Raw genomic sequence first — 17,542 nt, forward strand, 5'->3', positions numbered from 1 at the left:
ATGCATACAACATATTTTCTGTTTCATTCTAGAATAAACAGGACTTAACAAGGACCCCTAGAGTAAACAACATAGCACAATGGATTTTAGTGGCACAAAAGCAGAGTCTGATTAAATTCTCAAAAAACTGGCTTCTGAGTGTAGAATAAGCCTAGCAGTAAGAAATAATGAGCAAAACAGCAATGCAAGTGAGTCTTAATAGAAGGTCTATGATGAGATTCATGTAGAACATCTTTGTCAGGAAATGTCTTGAAAAGTGGGCACCACATTCCTTAGAATAATCAAAAAAGTCTGTATGATTCACTAGAAACATTCCAATCAAATCTTCTAGAATAAAAGGTTATCAAGCCTCTGATTCAGCACATAATGGAGGGGGAAAACTATCTCCTTCCATATACTTATAGACTCATCTTTATAACATTTAATTTGAGGGACTAAAGAATATTCAAAATGTTGTTGCAGGAGTTTTGTAAAATGCCTATTACACCATATGAGCATATAAATTTCCAGTTCAATAAATCAGTAGTTTATTTCACTTTTAGAATCATATCAATGTCCTAAAAATATTATTCATTAAGGTTGATGGACAGATGTTGCTTCTACACATATGGTACATTCCTCTGCTTTAGAACTTACCTGCCATAACACTTGATTCGGAAACTGCTGCCTTCTTTCTTTTACTAATATTCTTTGCCTGGACTTTGATAAATAGAGAGATTGCAAAGCATGTGCCACAACATGGACTGCATTGTAAATATTATAGCTCTGGCCACTCATACGTGTTTCAAACACAGATGTAGGAAGAGTCTCAAGCCTCTCCTGTCCAGTACATTTGTTCTCAGACGTCTCTGTTTCAGGATTGGTGAAGAAACAGTTGAATGCCTGTTCCCAGAAATCTTTCCTAAAATAATCATGCTGGTTGTTGATTGGACTTAAATTTTCAAGAAACTTTGGAAAGTCTTTGATCTCCTTTGTTTGAACCGCAAAGGATAAAGCACCTTGCAGGAAACAGATATCCCATGATTTATAGAAAGAAATTGAAGTGTAATCTGTCTGAGCTGTTGTAACCCAGATTTTTGTCTTCTTTGGTATATCCTCCACTTCTGCCAATTGCAAGTACATTCTCAGAAAAGTTAGGGACCTACTTTCACCATATAAGACTATGACATTGGCTGTGCTGGTCATGAGAACTTGGTATATATGGAGTCCATCACCTATTATTTCACTATAATCAACGTAAAAAGCTACATAAGGAAAATCTTGTATGAAATCAAAGCAGACGCCATGCTTGGAAAACATGGGAAGTACCTCCTGGACAAATTTCTCTCCATTGTCATCATTCACGGCAAGAACGCCAATCCAGATCCATCTAAAATGCAACAACAGCTGGAGAAGAGCACTATGCTGGTGGGATTCATCTGGAAACATTTGTTGGAAAAAAATGGTTTGAGTCTCTTTATCCATGACTGGTGCAGAGCCATAGGTCAGCTAAAGGAAGCAAAAAACAAAGATTATTGGGAGTCTCTGAAAATGTGAACATGCAATTGAATCTTTGGGTGTCTAGATTCAGCAGTCCATCTGCATTTAAAAGACAAACACCACTCTTTTGAAGACAGCAAAGTTCACATTTTGGACAGACAAAACCAATGGTTTGAAAGAGGTGTCAAAGAGGCCATCTATGTCAAAATTGAACAGCCCTCTCTCTGTTTGGAGGGATACGTTATCATATATCTCCAGTCTACAAGAGAGTCCTTTCAACAGTTCCAGGAAGGCTCCATACCCATTTGCACTGCTCAGGTGACCCTGATGACCACAGATAAAACTCCAGGTGGTCTTAACACCTCCACTAAAAGAATGCAAATAACCAGCTGTCTGCAAGGAGTCTGAAAGGACCATCTGCAAACCCCTCATGGGGGTTTAAATAAATAAATAAATAAAAACATTGGACAGGGACAGTAGGCACACTGGTGTGCTTATGCACGCCCCTTACAGACTTCTTAGCAATGGGGTGAAGTCTACAGTAGACAGTCTAAGATTAAAGTATTGGGGATTTGGGGAAGAAACTACAGAGTCAGGTAGTGCATTCCAAGTATTGACAACTCTGTTATTGAAGTCATATTTTCTCTTGTCCAGTTTGGATCAGTTTACCATGAGTTTGTATCTATTGTGTGTTCTTGTATTGTTTTGGTTGAAGCTGAAGTATTCATTGGCTGGTAGGACATTGTAGCAGATGATTTTATGTACTATGCTTAGGTCAGACCGAAGATGGTGAAGTTCTAAGTTGTCTAAGCCCAAAATTTCAAGTCTGGTGGCATAAGGTATTTTGTTGCGAGCAGAGGAGTGGAGGACTGTTCTTGTGAAATATCTCTGGACTTGTTCAATTGTATTAATATCTGATACGCACTGCAGGTTCCAGATAAATGAGCTGGTTTGGCAAAAGTTTTGTATGCCCTAGTGTGCAGTTTAATATTACCAGAGAAGAAACTATGCTAGATTAAGTTAACAACTCTTAATGCTGTTTTAGCAATGCTGTGACAGTGAGCTCTGTCACTTAGATCATTTGAAATGAGTACTGCAAGGTCTTTGACAGAGTGAGGGTCGTCTGTTAGGTCATATCCGTCCAGCTTGTATATTGTGTTCTGATTTTTTTTGCCAATGTTATTGGTTGAGATTTGGAGTTGCCAATTGTTTGACCATTCTGGCACATAGTCAAGGTCTATTTGTAGAGTAGCACCATTGTCAGTGGTGTTGAATAGTTTTACATCATCCGCAAAGAGAAGGCAGTTGCTTATAATATGATCTCAAATATAAAGTATAAAGAGTGCGGATCCTAAAACACCCTAGCTATTGTCTTCTTCAAAACGCCAAATTTTTCTGCTTTTCTACTAGAGAAGAATACCGACTTCCTGGATTAGAAGTGAAGGGAGGTTTCCATGGCTTAGAGGACATAGAGACTTTATTACAATTGGAGGAGGATCCCTAAGTACTGGTTTTAAGTAGGTTGATTTCCTTATTATTATTTTGAAATAGACATACAAGCCAGTTCTTTTCTCTGCCTAATATTTAGATAAATCTTCACAACTTCCTTAATGGGTATTTATCAAAAAGTTGTATACAATTTGAACATGTTCTTCATCATAAAAGCTAACACTCTAAGCTTGTTCAGGTAGTCAGTCATCACTCTTACCTGAGGAACTTTGTAGATGCCCAGAATAGTTGCCACGTGGAGACAGATGTCAGGTCCTACAAGAACAACAGCCAGATTTTGGGGAACCCCACATTTGTAGTTAGGAATGAATCTGCCCTGGGTGAAGGGAAGCTCCATGGAAGCAAAGTAAGTCCAACCTGGACTAAAATTGCTATTATAGATGTGAAAGCCCAGTGTGACATTAGGTAGCATCTGAGGATTTTCATTGATCTCCTTGATAGCAAACACTAAAGCCAGAATGTGCTGGTAGTTTTGATAATATATTCTGTAACAAGAATTACATAACACATTTAAAAGGGTCTGCTTCAGATGACGGCATGTCCAATCTTCCAGACTTATATCTCAAAGAAAGAAATTATGGCTTAGAGGAAAAATTTTGAACATCATATAATTGAACAGTTGGACTCAGAGCTGAAAAATCAATCAATTAGGAACTTACATAAGTCCATCTTGAAGCTCCTGAGAAGGATGTCGACTGAAATCAGGGGGATCAGAAAATGACAAGAACACAGAAATGATGCTACCAATGCTAACTTGTCCCAGTTGATGATATGTGTGATGAATAGGAACAGGCTCATCATGGTCACATTGAACATTAGGATCCTGGCATGCCACTTGAGGCATTACTGTCAACAGTGATGCCATCAATGCTACCATCATCCATAGAAGTCTTCTTTTGGTATACAAATGTCCCTGTCTGCAACATGATTCTTGAAGGTGCCCAAGTAAAACAGTCTGACATGACTTCATCAGCTGTTTTTCAGGCAACATAGACAGTAATATCTACCACTGTTTATACTCATAGAGTTCTAAGGGCTTCTAGTTTGAATGTCATAGAAAACATAAACAATGCTGTCATGGTCAGGTTATTGTTTTGCCTTGGAGTCCCATAGGATTTGGAAGATACAAACAGGCTAATTTCATAATGATAGAGAGACCAGTGTCTGTATAGAGATTTTTTACATTCAAAACTCAAAAAAAAAAAAATAAAGAAAGAAAGAAAGAAAAGAAAGAAAGAAAAAGAAAAAAAGTGAGGGACTTCTGAGGAAGGAAGTGATGGAAAAAAGAATGAAATCACTTATGTAGCTATATCAGCGCAGAAATATGGAAACAGAAATAGAAGTAGATAATTAATCTGACACAGCTTTAAGAGTAGAACTTAGAATTACAAGGATAGAAGACAGGAAGTTTATTTTTAATTATTAGCTAAAACTACTCTTTAACCCAACGGGCCTCATATTAACAGAAATAACTTCCAATTTAACTGTAGTATATACATAGGAAGTCACTCTTCCAGCTTATCTGTTGAAGTGAAGTGACTCTTCAGTAACTCTTCTAGTTTAGGAGTTGAAACCGCAAGTGCTCCTACCACCTCTGAACCATGTCGACCTTTTATTTTCTCGTGCTTTCTAATTCCTTCTTCAGGCCCTGGTACTTCTGCAGCTTCTCATACTCCTTGATGTTGCTGCTATTTGGCACTGCTACATCTATCACCATTGTTCTCTTCTGGCCTATGTCTATTACCACAGTGTCTGTCCAGCACCTACATGCCTCCTGTACCTTATAATTATCCAATTAGACATGATCTTCATTTGTTTTTCAAATCCTTGAGAGTATCAGAGGGAAAAAACATGAACAAAGGCTAAGGATGTTAATATTCCTTCAAACACTTAGAGCTGGAGCTATAGACAGACATATGTTCCTCCCCTTGAACACTAATACATTACAATGTCCAGTTTGGTCTTTGAAAGAATTGAAAGAAACATGGCAGACTCTGCCATTTGGAAATATCCATTTGCAACAATCGACCATTTAGCAAGCAAATATGCACTTGCCAAAGTGGAAGCAGACTCATTTGTATACAGAATGAAAACTTTCAGTCAATATGGTCATATTTATTCTTTGTGTAAGGTCCCCAATCATAATTGCAATGTTACTAAACCTCTTCCTATTCATCATAAATATGTTCAGTCTGGAGATCTCAGAATTGTTGGCATTATTTCTCTGCTCTTTGTTTTCTCCAGTCCTTTTGCTTTCATTCAACACCCTAGTCTGGGACCTCTTGATGATTTTGTGTAAGTCTTATATTTTTACCCCAGTGTTGAATCAAATGATTCTTAAGGCAATCCCTGCTATAGCAACCATCACCCAGTAATGAAAAAGGTACCTTAATCTTTTTAATCATTTAATCCATTTGTTTAACAATTAACATTCTGCTGTGAAAACTCTCTGTCTGAGCATACGATCTTCTGTGAATGATAAAGAATGACATCAAAACACTTTGCTAACAGTGTTTTATGTTAGTGTTGATAAACAATCAAAGGATAGCAGAAGGGCCTAACAACAACTATGCTTCTTTGTTCCTCTCCTTTGGTTTCAATAATGATGCACTTTCCAGGTTCTAGTAGTTCTTCCTAAATATTAGGCATATTCCAAGCAGGGTTTCAAATCGTAATCTTTTAATAAGTACATATCAGGATTGTAGGAGGTCACATATTGTTAATATGAATTAGCAATAGCAATAGCACTTAGACTTATATATCACTTTACAGTGATTTACAACTCTCTCTAAGCACTTTACTGAGTCAGCATATTGTCCCCAACAATTTTGGATCCTCATTTTACGCACCTTGGAAGGATGGAAAGCTGAGTCAACCTTGAGCCTGGTAAGATTTGAACTGACAAATTGTAGTCAGCTGGCAGTCAGTAGATATACCCTGCAGTACTGCACTCTAACCACTGCACCACTGTGGCTCATTAAGTCTATTATAGCAGCCCCTCTAGTTCCCTCCTTTACCCTTTGGATGACAAAGTTGTCAGATAGTCAGTCCAGAATGATCTCCCACTTGATGCAGAGTTTGTCTCCCAGTTGATATCAAGTAATTAAAGTCACCCTTTATTACTAGGGTGTGATTCCTACATGCTTTGGTTAACCAATTAGCAAAATTAATTTATATTTATTTGACTATAATCACTTACTTCCTTTTTCTTGATCAATGCCTATCATAATTTTCTAAATATAAATAAGCTGTAAAATTTAATAAGAATTATAAATTTGGCTTTACTGCTCATCTTATTTCATATGAAGATTAGAATGTGTGTAAAGGAATGGAGATATTACTCAAAGAACTTTTGGGTTTAAACAAAGAGATCCCTCAATTGTTTGTGAAGCAATGAGGCACTGGGAATTCCCAGGCAACTTCATGTGGTCAGGGTAATTAAAGTCATCCTTTATTACTAGGGTGTGATTCCTACATGCTTTGGTTAACCAATTAGTAAAATTAATTTATATTTCATATGAAGATTAGAATGTGTGTAAAGGAATGGAGATATTACTCAAAGAACCTTTGGGTTTAAACAAAGAGATCCCTCAATTGTTTCTGAAGCAATGAGGCACTGGGAATTCCCAGGCAACTTCATGTGGTCAGGGAGAGAAATTGAAAAGACTTCCAGCTGGCCACCTAGCTGACCTTGTCTCTGTAGCAAACACCAATGACCCAATTACATCTTTTGTTCTATGGAACACAACAAATGTTTCACTGATACAAATTAGATTTAAATAAATAGAAGCTACAGTGCTTGCCAATAACATTGTGCCAATATTTCCATTTGAAAGAGGGCTGCAAAGGAAGGCTCTGAGGAGTGGGGCTTTCAAGAGTTACTTTATTTGTTTTTTAAAAAATATTTATACCACAGTTGTTTCTGCTGGGTATAGTTACAGACTGTACGGTTATAGAGACTAATTTGATTTTGAATTTAATAACTGCAGCAAGATTGTTGGTGGCACAATATTGGAAGAAGCAAGATCCTCCTACAATCCAAGAATGGGCAATGAAAGTAACAAACCTAGCGGAGATGGCAAAAATTTCGGCGTACATGAAAGATATTTAAGGGACTGGAGAAGATGGATAGATTATATCAAAAAACACCGGAATAAGAAGTTGCAGATAGGTTATGAATAAATATGTAGATATTTGGTGTGTTTTTAGGTAATTAAGCTATCAGGGTAATTAGGGAATTGAAAGAATAAGAGATGCTGAATGTTATAATAATTTAGACTAGGATGGATTATGTTTGTTGAATGTTATACCCTGTAATTTGTTCTGGGAAGAGGGGGGGGAGGTGGGCAGAGGGGAAGGGGAAGGGGTGGGGGGAGGGGTGGTGGTGATAAAGGAGGGGAGGGGTAGTGGTAGGGAAAGGGGGGAATATGTAAACCTTTTGTAAAACTTTTTAATAAAAAAAACAATTATCTTTACTTTTGAATTCAATCTTCCTAATCATTCTCTTATTCTTGTGTAACCTTATTGAGCATTCTTATTGAGAGTAGTCAACAAAGAACAAATGTTGGTATGTCACCAACAAAGGTGACACACAGAGAGTGTCAGAAGATAGATGGAAGAAAGCATGGCAAAAACTTATCTTTCTGAGATCATACATAAATCCATTCAACTGGAATAGGAGAAATAGCATTAAACAATATAGAGGGATGCATATACACGAGTTACATACATATACTTCAACTCATATCATCACTGATTAAGTGAGATTCATTTAGATTTGTTCTTCATCTAAAAATGTAGAGAGCTGAAAAATGTTTGCTACTTTTAATGACTATGTCAGGCTGTAAACTAGGAGGCAAAACCATTTATAAGAATTGAAGGCAGGAAAGAGAAAAAAAAAACCTACTGTGGGAAGGAGCCAAGCCTAGAAATCTGTTGGCTACTAAATCTTTCAATCAAATCTGTCCTCAAACTAAGGTACCATGCAATAAATATATGTAAGAAATTAACATCAAGGAGAAAACTCAGTTCTACACATCCTTGAAGAAGACAAAAGAGTCAGAGCCATCTAAATCATACAGAGGAAGCTTTTTCATAAGATAGACCCTGAAACATAGAAGTTCTATGTAATGGGCTAGGACCACTTGCCACAGCCAACTTGCCATGGCCAATTCACCACAGACAACTTGCTGCAGTCAAATCACCATGGGAAAACTAGCAGCAGAACAAGAATTGCAATACTATTGAAGAAATAGTGGAATAGAATCATTAAAGAAAGGAGGGACAAAATGAAATGTGAATGATAAAAATTAAAATATTTAAATTGTTTTTACAATTTTCTTTTCATTAGCTGATGCTTATTGTTCAGTTCAGGTCTAATCACAATGATAAAACACTTGGGAAGAAAGATACACACCAATAAACCAGCACTGGAGGAAATCATGGAGAAGATCTCCACAGCCAACATATATTTCCCCCTTGTGCTTAGATAAGTTGGAACAAAGCAAAGCCAAACACTGCAGAAGACCAACATGCTGAAGGTGATGAATTTGGCTTCATTGAAGCTGTCAGGTAACTTCCTAGCTAAAAAAGCAGCAGAGAAGCTAACCAGAGCAAGAAAACCCATAAAGCCCAAAACACAGTAGAACATGATCGATTCCTCATTGCACTCCAGGATGACTTCTTCCAACATTGACTGTGTATCAAAATCTGGGTATGGTGGAAAAATTGCCAACCATACTATGCAAATAGTGGTTTGAACAAGGGAGCAGGAAAAAAGAATAAAAGTAACCATTCTCCCACCCACCCATTTCCTCATTTTGGAGCCAGGTTTGGTGGCCATAAATGCTAGAACCACTACAAAGGTTTTGGACAATACACAAGAAACTGCCACAGAGAAGATGAGTCCAAAAGCTGGTTGACGAAGGAGACACAGAATTTTGTTGGGTCTCCCAATAAATAGAAACACACAAAGGAAAGAGAGGAGGAGAGAAACAAGGAGCGTGTAGGTGAGATTCCGGTTGTTCGCTTTGACAATGGGAGTATCTTTATATTTAATGAAAATTATAAGCACCAAAATTGTCTTTACACAAAAACAAAGAGAAAGGGCAGTAAGACTGATCCCCACGGGTTCTTCATAGGATAAAAAGCTAATCTGCTTTGGAATGCACATATTTCTGTCAGGGTTTGGATAATGATCGTCTGGGCACTGAGAACAGTAATCCATGTCTGAAAAAACAAAACAAAAGAGAGATGTATATTCTGGCTTGTACACAATATCATACTGAACTCTTAATTTATTCTCCATTGAAATTGTCCATTTTGATTTTCATAAATTTGATGCTTTCATCAGGGCCATTAGAGTTGGAAATTGGTATAACTATAATAGCAGTGGTGGGATTCAAATAATTTAACAACCAGTTCTCTACCCTAATGGCCAGCTGAGAAGGTGTGACTGGGTGGGCATGGCCAACTCGGCTCAGTCACATTGAAGGGGCCTCGCATCGCACAGTCCCTCACCTGGCCTCCCCGCTGCTCGCCTCACCTCCAAAATGTTTATGCAAAATGGAATTGCTTGAGAAACTCTGAGTTTAAATCTGATTTAATCTAACCTAATCCATCTCATGAGTCCGGTATCAAAGATCTACACATCTTTCTTTAGTTCTACCAACCATATCCCTTTACTACAATCAATTAAAACTCAACTTAGTCCTCAACTTCCAACCACAATTAGGATCAGAACTTCTGTTGCTAAGTGAGGCAGTCATTAAATGAGTTGTTACCCAATTTTATGAACTATTTTGTCACAGTTGTTAAGCAAACTTCTCATGGTTGTTAAGTGAATCCAGTTTCCTATGCTAATTTTGTTTGTTGGAGCCAGTTGAAGAAGTTGCAAATTGCAATCATTTGACCCCAAGACACTGCAACCATCATCAATACATGCTGGTTGCCAAGTGCCTGAATTTTGAGCACACGACTGCAGGGATTCTGCAATGGTCATAAGTGTGAAGACCAATCTTAAATCACTTAAATCACAATGCAGCATGCTGAGAAATGCCCCTTTAGTATAGAACTATTATTTTTGCAACTTTAGGCTCTTTTCATTCTAAAATGGAAATTATAGTAGATGAAGCTGCAGAAGCTAGGGATAATGCAAGAAGTAAACAGCAATTTCAGCTCCTCCAAATTTCCCACTCCTACTTATTCCTTTGTTAATAGAATTTGTTTCTACTAAATAATAAAAGAAGTCAACTTATTTACTTATGCTACAAGTGTGCAATTTAAAAATTTCTAGTTGTGAGAAATATGGGACATAATATTTGGATTACTTATGATCAAAGTGGTTTCTGGATGCTTTTCCTTCTAGAAAAATCTTCTGTCCCACAGCAAATCCTTTCTAAAAGTTCATTCCGGGCAGCCTCCCAGACAGTTTGGGGTTGCTGCCTCCCATCCCAAAACATCCCCCCCCGCTATTGAAGTGGATCCTGGGCACTGAGCTGCAATATAGGAATGGGAAATGGAGTGGGCAGCAGAAGAGAAGGAGGAGGAGCAGGCTGGGCTATGGGGACTGTGTGGGTTGCTGTGGGGAAAGCAGGCAAGTGGGATGGGCTGTGGAGGCCCCGGGGGAGGCCCCGGGGAAGGCAGGCAAGCAGGCTGGGCTGCATAGCTTACATGGAAGACCACAGGGCAAGGAGCAAAGGAAGGCTCACCAGGAAGAGATCAGCTGGGCTGTGTGGTGGAGGCAAGCAAGGGAGTCAGAGAGCTGTAGTAGCTATGCTGTGGGTGTGACTCTAGGCAAGCGGGTGAGGCAAGATAAGGAGTGACTGGGACAGGAGGGGAAGGGAAGAGAGTGGCAGATTGTGTGGGTGGGATGGTGCGGGTAGTGTGGTGGGGGCAGGACGGGGGGCACCAGTGGTGGGATCAGCCGGTTCTCCGAACTGCACAAAAAGTTAACGATCCGTTCGCCCGAACCGGTGCGAACCGGCTAAATCACACCTCTGTATAATAGGTACTATATCCTTAACCGCATTATATCTTGAATCTCCCTACCATTCTCCTTTGATATTTTCCCCTCTGGACATGGAAGACAATCATAGCAGCAAAATGACTCCCCTTCTTTCTTGACCTTGCTGCATCCTGCCCTACAAGGATCATTACATAAAGACCAAGGTGGTGCCTATCAAGAAATTTAAAAAATAATAATATTTTTGATATAGGAATTTCAAGCATTATAAAAATTAAAATGCAAAGCAATCAAGATATATCAAACCTATATCACTCAAACATGTAATTAGGATTTCCTTTTTCACAGTAAGAGCCCCAAACCTGGTCATGGAACCAGATTTTAGAGTCTCACAAAAGGCAAGCATGAATCTGGCTATCTTGACCTCCAGAAAAGTTCCAGTCGAAGGGTAACAGAGCATAAAAGGAATGTTTTACAGGCTTTAAGCATTCTTTGGCTGATGGAACCTGAAGCATATTCCTCCTGCCTGCCTGGTATGGATTGGGGAGAGATGATACCTCCATTAATCTTTTTCTAAGCCATGAAGGGCTTTTAAGGTTGACACCAGCACCTTGAATTGCACATGATAGCAGACTGGCAACCTATTTAACACAGAGAATAGTCATATTGCATATGCCAAATAACCTAGTAGTCACTTACTAGATGCTCTGTTGCATTCTGCACTAGTTTAAACTTCTGAACTCTCTTCAAAGGCAACTCCATGTCATAGCATAATCCATATGAGAGGTCACAAGGAAAACTGTGACAAATATTTCTATACCAAATATTTCAAATGTAAACATTCATACAGGTCTTTTTTTCCTTTCCCCATGGGATTTCTACAGAGGTTAACCAAGAGATGATGCTATGAATTTTTCATCAATAGAGAGACATTTTTATGCTGTATAAACAAAGACAGACAAATCTTCATTTATACATCTAACCTGAGGAAATCCTAGTGGCCACGTGATGGAATCCCCAGAGATATTGAAGAATTTCTCAGGTGGAGCTGTGGGATCTATTCTCCCAACTTTGACCCTAATAAAGGACTGGTTTGGGAATGTGATCCAGTTGATAATATCAAATCCACCAATGAATTCTCCATTTTTGTCAAAAGTGATCTTTTCACCAACACTGTTGTTGAATGAGACACTTCTTAGAAAGGAATGAAGCTATAATACAATGATAAAAAGAGGGAGGGAGGAAGGAAAGAAGGAAAGAAGGAAGGAGGGAAAGAAGGATTTATACTGGATATTGCTTGTTTGCTTTTATTTTAGTTGTAGATTAGTACCAAACATTTGAAAACAAGAATAAAAGCAAAATATCATATTAATACAATAAAATGAAAATGTATAAATGTAATATATGTGTCTGTCTGTCTGTCTCTCTGTCTCTCTCTCTCTCTCTCTCTCTGTGTATGTGTGTGTGTGTGTTGATTTTGCTATCAATCACCTCACTTAAAAGTTATTTGTGTTCAATCATAATTCAGATATAGAAGATCAGGTCCAGGTATTAAGAATACAGGTATTTCTCAGTCTAGAAACAGGTGTTTCTAATTCTTTCTATTACCTGGCTATGGTGTTACAAGTGTATGGATCACCCAAAGTGATTTCCATTTCCTCCTTACCAAGTTATTTTACTATGTCATAGAACATTCCCTACAAAAGGTTAGAAAGGAGGACATTGTAACAGGCAAACTCTTCTAGTGCCTTTAGCGACTATCTATATAGGTAAAGTGCATAATGTGGAGATGTTTCTGTTCTCTTAACAAAAAAAAATTCATTACAATATTCATAAATTTGACAGTTTCATCAGGACTTTTTCAGTTGGTAATTGGAGCAAATATATATAAGATATACCAAACATTTGAAATGATCAGATAAATCAATGTTTTCCATGAATTTCCTAAACCTTATCCATAAATGATAATCTTAAAACATGGTTGTTTTCTCCAATGTATCCCATTACCTCCTTCATTTCCACTTATTGAGGTATTGTTCAAGGAAAAATAAGCAGGGGGGAAATGTTCTGAAGTATGCTACTGGTTCTGAAGATCAGCTGTGCAACAATGTGCCGCATGATTGTCGGAACTTTTTTTAAAAACTTTTTTAAAGCATTTTTTTACTACCAGTTCCGGCAATCCAGTAGTAAAAAAAATGTTTAAAAAGTAAAAAAAAAAAAAAAAAGTTCCAAAGATCAGCTGTGTGACAATCAGCTGTTCCATGAGATTGTTGGAACTTATTTTTTTCCTTTTTAAAGCATTTTTTTACTACCGGTTTGCCGGAACCGGTAGTGGAAAAATGCTAAAAAAAGAAAAAAAAGTTCCAACGATCATGCGGATATGGCAAACTAGTAGCATTTTTTACTACCGTTTTGGGTGAACTGGCCTGAATCAGTAGCATTTCACCCCTGAAAATAAGTGTAGCAGTTACTAAATACATTATAATAATGAGAACAGAGAATGTAAAAGGAACGCATCCAACATATTTTCTGTTTCGTTCTAGAATAAACAGGAGTTAACAAGGACCCCTAGAGTAAACAGCATAGCACAATGGATTTTAGTGACATAAAAGCAGAGTCTGAGTGTGGAATAACCCTGGCAGTGAGAAATAATGAACAGAACAGCAATGCAAGTGAGCCTTAATAGAAGGTCTATGATGAGATTCATGCACAACATCTTCATCAGGATATGCCTTGAAAATTGGGCATACAAAAAGGTCTGTATTATTCATTGCAAACATTCCCACCTAAAATAAACAGGAGTTAACAAGGACTCCTAGAGTAAACAACATAGCACAATGGATTTCAGTGACATAAAAGCAGAGTCTGATTAAGTTTCCAACAATTGACTTCTGAGTGTAGAATAACCCTGGCAGTGAGAAATAATGAACAGAACAGCAATGCAAGTGAGCCTTAATAGAAGGTCTATGATAAGATTCATGTAGAACATTTTCATCAGGAAATGCCTTGAAAAGTGGCATGACAGTCATCTGAATACTCAAAAAGGTCTGAATGATTCATTAGTAACATTCCAATCAAATATTCTAGAACAAAAGGTTACCAAGCCTCTGATCCAGCACATAAAGGAGGTGGGAAATCATCTCCTTCCATCTACTCATAGACTCATCTTTATAACAGTTAATATGAGGGACTGAAGAATATTCAAAAGATTGTTGCAAAAGTTTTGCATAATGCCTATTTTTTTTAATTATTATTTATCTGTCAACAAGTACAAGGAAACAAGTAATGTAGACATAGACACATGAAAAAAATTGGCACAAATAAAAGGATATAAATAGGTAAAACATAGCCATAAACACATAGAATTATTACATATTATATTATTATACCATACAAGGTCAGTAGTCAGTAGTCTATTTCACTTTTAAAATCATTCTAATCTCCTAAAAATATTATTCATTAAGGTTGATGGACAGATGTTGCTACTATACATATGGTACATTTCTCTGCTTTAGATCTTACCTGCCATGACACTTGATTCAGAAACTGCTGCCTTCTTTCTTTCACTAATATCCTTTGCCTGGACTTTGATAAATAGAGAGATTGCAAAGCATGTGCCACAGCATGGGCGGCATTGTAAACATTATAGCTCTGGCCACTCATGCGTGTTTCAAACACAGACGTAGGAAGGTTCTCAAGCTTCTCCTGCCCAGTACATTTGTTCTCAGACTTCTCTGTTTCAGGATTGGTGAAGAAACAGTTGAATGCCTGTTCCCAGAAATCTTTCCTAAAATAATCATGCTGGTTGTTGATTGGACTTATGCTTTCGAGAAACTTTGGAAAGATGTCAATCTCCTTTGTGTGAACCGCAAAGGATAAAGCACCTTGCAGGAAATGGATATCCCACGATCTATAAAAGGAAACTGAAGTGTAATCTGTCTGAGCTGTTGTAACCCAGATTTTTGTCGTCTTTGGTATATCTTCCACTTCTGACAATTGCAAATACATTCTCAGAAAAGTTAGGGACCTACTTTCACCATATAAGACTACGACATTGGCTGTGCTGGTCATGAGAACTTGGTATACATGGAGTCCTTCAGCTACTTGAACATTAAAATCAATGTAAAACGCTACATAAGGAAAGTCTTGTATGAAATCAAAGCAGATGCCATGCTGGGAAAACATGGGAAGCACCTCCTGGACAAATTTCTCTCCATTGTCATCATTCACGGCCAGAACTCCAATCCAGATCCATCTAAAATGCAACAACAGCTGAAGAAGAGCACTATGCTGGTGGGATTCATCTGGAAACATTTGTTGGAAGAAAATGGCTTGAGTCTCTTTATCCATGAGTGGAGCAGAGCCATAGGTCAGCTAAAGGAAGTAAAAAGCAAAGATTGTTGTGAGCTTCTGAAAATCTGTACATACAATTGAATCTTTGGGTGTCCTTGAGCTTATAAAACATGGTCCAAATATTTGCATTTATTTCCAAATGTCTATGGAGATTCTCAGTCATCCAGGTCATGGTTGTCCCAAAGTTGCTTTTTCAAAAGGCAACTGGACTTTCTGATTTTTCTTTGAAGACATTTCACTTTTTATCCAAAAAGCTTTTTCAGCTCTGACTGAATAGTGGGGAATGGACCAATGCATACTCTTTGCAGACAGCTAACATATGGCACAACATAGGAGAACAAAAACATCAGGGCTAGATTCAGCAGTCCATCTGTATTTAAAGATAGCAAAGTCCATATTTTGGACAAAGAGAACCATTGGTTTGAAAGAGGCATCAAAGTGTCTATCTATGCCAAAATTGAGCAGCCCACTCTATACAGAGATGGAGGGATATGACATAATCTATCTCCAGTCTACAACCCAGTCCTTTCAAGAGTTCCAAGAAGGCTCCACACCATTTGCACCAAGTCACCTTAATGACTCATGAAAAGAATGAAAATGACCAGCTGTCTGCAAGGAATAAACATCCTTTCATTCCCCAGAATCCAGTAAGAGCTGAAGAAGCTTCTTGAGTGAGAAGCAAAATGTCTTTAAAAAAAACCCAGAAAGTCCAGTTACCTCTTGAAAAAATCACCTTGGGACATTTATTTTCAAACATATCCAGAATACAGGAGTAAAAGCAATATTTTTGTGGAAGAACCCTCTTTGTGTTTGTTGTCTTTGTAAAGAAATGTAAAATAAATGCAGGCACACACACAGAGAGAGTAAAACTGTCCTAGAAAAGGAAACATTAATGCTGAATCTGAATTTGGTGCCTGGAATTGCAGAATATTTACCTATGCCAAACACATTCTGGCCAAAGTTGTCATTAGTCATTTGTCAATCCAAACAAACAGAAATGAATTGTTAAGCTTGTTCAGGTAGTTAGTCATCACTCTTACCTGAGGAACTTTGTAGATGCTCAGAACAGTAGCCACGTGTAGACAGATGTCAGGTCCCACAAGAACAGCAGCCAGATTTTTGGGGACCCCACATGTGTAGTTAGGAATGAATCTGGCCTGGGTGAAGAGAAGCCCAATGGAAGCAAGATAAGTCCAACTTGGACTAAAATTGCTATTATAGGTGTGAAAGCCCAGTGTGACATTGGGTAGGATCTGAGGATTTTCATTGATCTCCTTGATAGCAAACACTAAAGCCAGAATGTGCTGATAGTTTTGATAATATATTCTGTAACAAGAATTACATAACATATTTAAAAGGGTCTGCTTCAGATGACGGCATGTCCAATCTTCCAGACTTATATCTTGAAGAAAGAAACTCAAGTTTCCTACCAGTAACAGCAATTTAAATATTAATCATAGGCAATACAGTTTCCTCAGATTTTAGTTGTACATACGTCATGTACAGAAATCTATATTATCTACCTAGAATGAATTAGATATCATTTGTCATAACAGGCTTTTGATCTGTTTTCATGTGGCAATTAAAAGGTACATTGAAAATAAATCAAGATATCCTATGTCTGAAGGAAAGATGTTTCTGTGTTTTGTTTTGTTTTAATTATGGCTTAGAGGAAAAATTTTGATCATCATATAATTGAACAGTTGGACTCAGAGCTGAAAAATCAATCAATTAGGAACATACATAAGTCCATCTTGAAGCTCCTGAGAAGGATGTCGACTGAAATCAGGGGGATCAGAAAATGATGAGAACACAGAAATGATGCTACCAATGCTAACTTGTCCCAGCTGATGATATGTGTGACGAATAGGAATAGGCTCATCATGGTCACATTGAACATTAGGATCCTGGCATGCCACTTGAGGCATTACTGTCAACAGTGATGCCATCAATGCTACCATCATCCATAGAAGTCTTCTTTTGGTATACAAATCTCCCTGTCTGCAACATGATTCTTGAAGGTGCCCAAGTAGAACAGTCTGACATGACTTCATCAGCTGTTTTTCAGGCAGAGATAGACAGTGATATTGACCACTGTTTATACTCACAGACTTCTAAGGGCTTCTAGTTTGAATGTCATGGAAAACATTAACAATGCTGTCATGGTCAGGTTATTGTTTTGCCTTGAAGTCCCATAGGATTTGGAAGATACAAACAGGCTAATTTCATAAAGATAGA

At 37.8% G+C, this 17,542-nt stretch overlaps 2 protein-coding genes and 1 long non-coding RNA gene across 3 annotated transcripts; all 3 read right to left on the reverse strand.

The window, feature by feature from the left end:
* Positions 1-573: 573 nt before the first annotated feature.
* LOC148113830 (vomeronasal type-2 receptor 26-like) lies at positions 574-3,865 on the reverse strand. Its single transcript, XM_087893431.1, has 3 exons — positions 3,648-3,865; positions 3,188-3,473; positions 574-1,488 (listed from the first exon to the last, which is right to left on the reverse strand). The coding sequence occupies exons 1-3, from the start codon at positions 3,863-3,865 to the stop codon at positions 574-576; spliced, it is 1,419 nt and encodes a 472-aa protein (XP_087749557.1).
* Positions 3,866-9,006: 5,141 nt separating this feature from the next.
* Positions 9,007-11,156, reverse strand: LOC148113831 (uncharacterized). Its single transcript, XR_015734313.1, has 2 exons — positions 11,038-11,156; positions 9,007-9,216 (listed from the first exon to the last, which is right to left on the reverse strand). It is a non-coding gene; the product is annotated as an uncharacterized LOC148113831 (long non-coding RNA).
* A 184-nt stretch (positions 11,157-11,340) lies between these two features.
* LOC148113832 (extracellular calcium-sensing receptor-like) lies at positions 11,341-17,265 on the reverse strand. The gene is made up of 5 exons (XM_087893432.1): positions 17,048-17,265; positions 16,345-16,630; positions 14,474-15,325; positions 11,935-12,162; positions 11,341-11,592 (listed from the first exon to the last, which is right to left on the reverse strand). The coding sequence occupies exons 1-5, from the start codon at positions 17,263-17,265 to the stop codon at positions 11,341-11,343; spliced, it is 1,836 nt and encodes a 611-aa protein (XP_087749558.1).
* Positions 17,266-17,542: the final 277 nt, after the last annotated feature.

The sequence above is a fragment of the Pantherophis guttatus genome, chromosome 4 (genome assembly GCF_059756535.1).
Source record: "Pantherophis guttatus breed Tessera chromosome 4, ASM5975653v1, whole genome shotgun sequence".
NCBI classification, from domain to species: Eukaryota; Metazoa; Chordata; class Lepidosauria; order Squamata; family Colubridae; genus Pantherophis; species Pantherophis guttatus.

What these genes read in the sequence shown, in the direction of transcription:
- LOC148113830 (XM_087893431.1), bottom strand. Translation starts at nt 3,865, where the DNA reads ATGGTAGCATTGATGGCATCACTGTTGACAGTAATGCCTCAAGTGGCA. An exon ending in GAGCTTCAAGATGGACTTAT is followed by an intron (nt 3,474 to 3,647) that starts GTAAGTTCCTAA and finishes TTCTTGTTACAG; the next exon opens with AATATATTATCAAAACTACC. An exon ending in GCATCTACAAAGTTCCTCAG is followed by an intron (nt 1,489 to 3,187) that starts GTAAGAGTGATG and finishes TGCTTCCTTTAG; the next exon opens with CTGACCTATGGCTCTGCACC.
- LOC148113832 (XM_087893432.1), bottom strand. Translation starts at nt 17,265, where the DNA reads ATGGTAGCATTGATGGCATCACTGTTGACAGTAATGCCTCAAGTGGCA. An exon ending in GAGCTTCAAGATGGACTTAT is followed by an intron (nt 16,631 to 17,047) that starts GTATGTTCCTAA and finishes TTCTTGTTACAG; the next exon opens with AATATATTATCAAAACTATC. An exon ending in TGAATCAAGTGTCATGGCAG is followed by an intron (nt 12,163 to 14,473) that starts GTAAGATCTAAA and finishes ATTGTATTATAG; the next exon opens with CTTCATTCCTTTCTAAGAAG.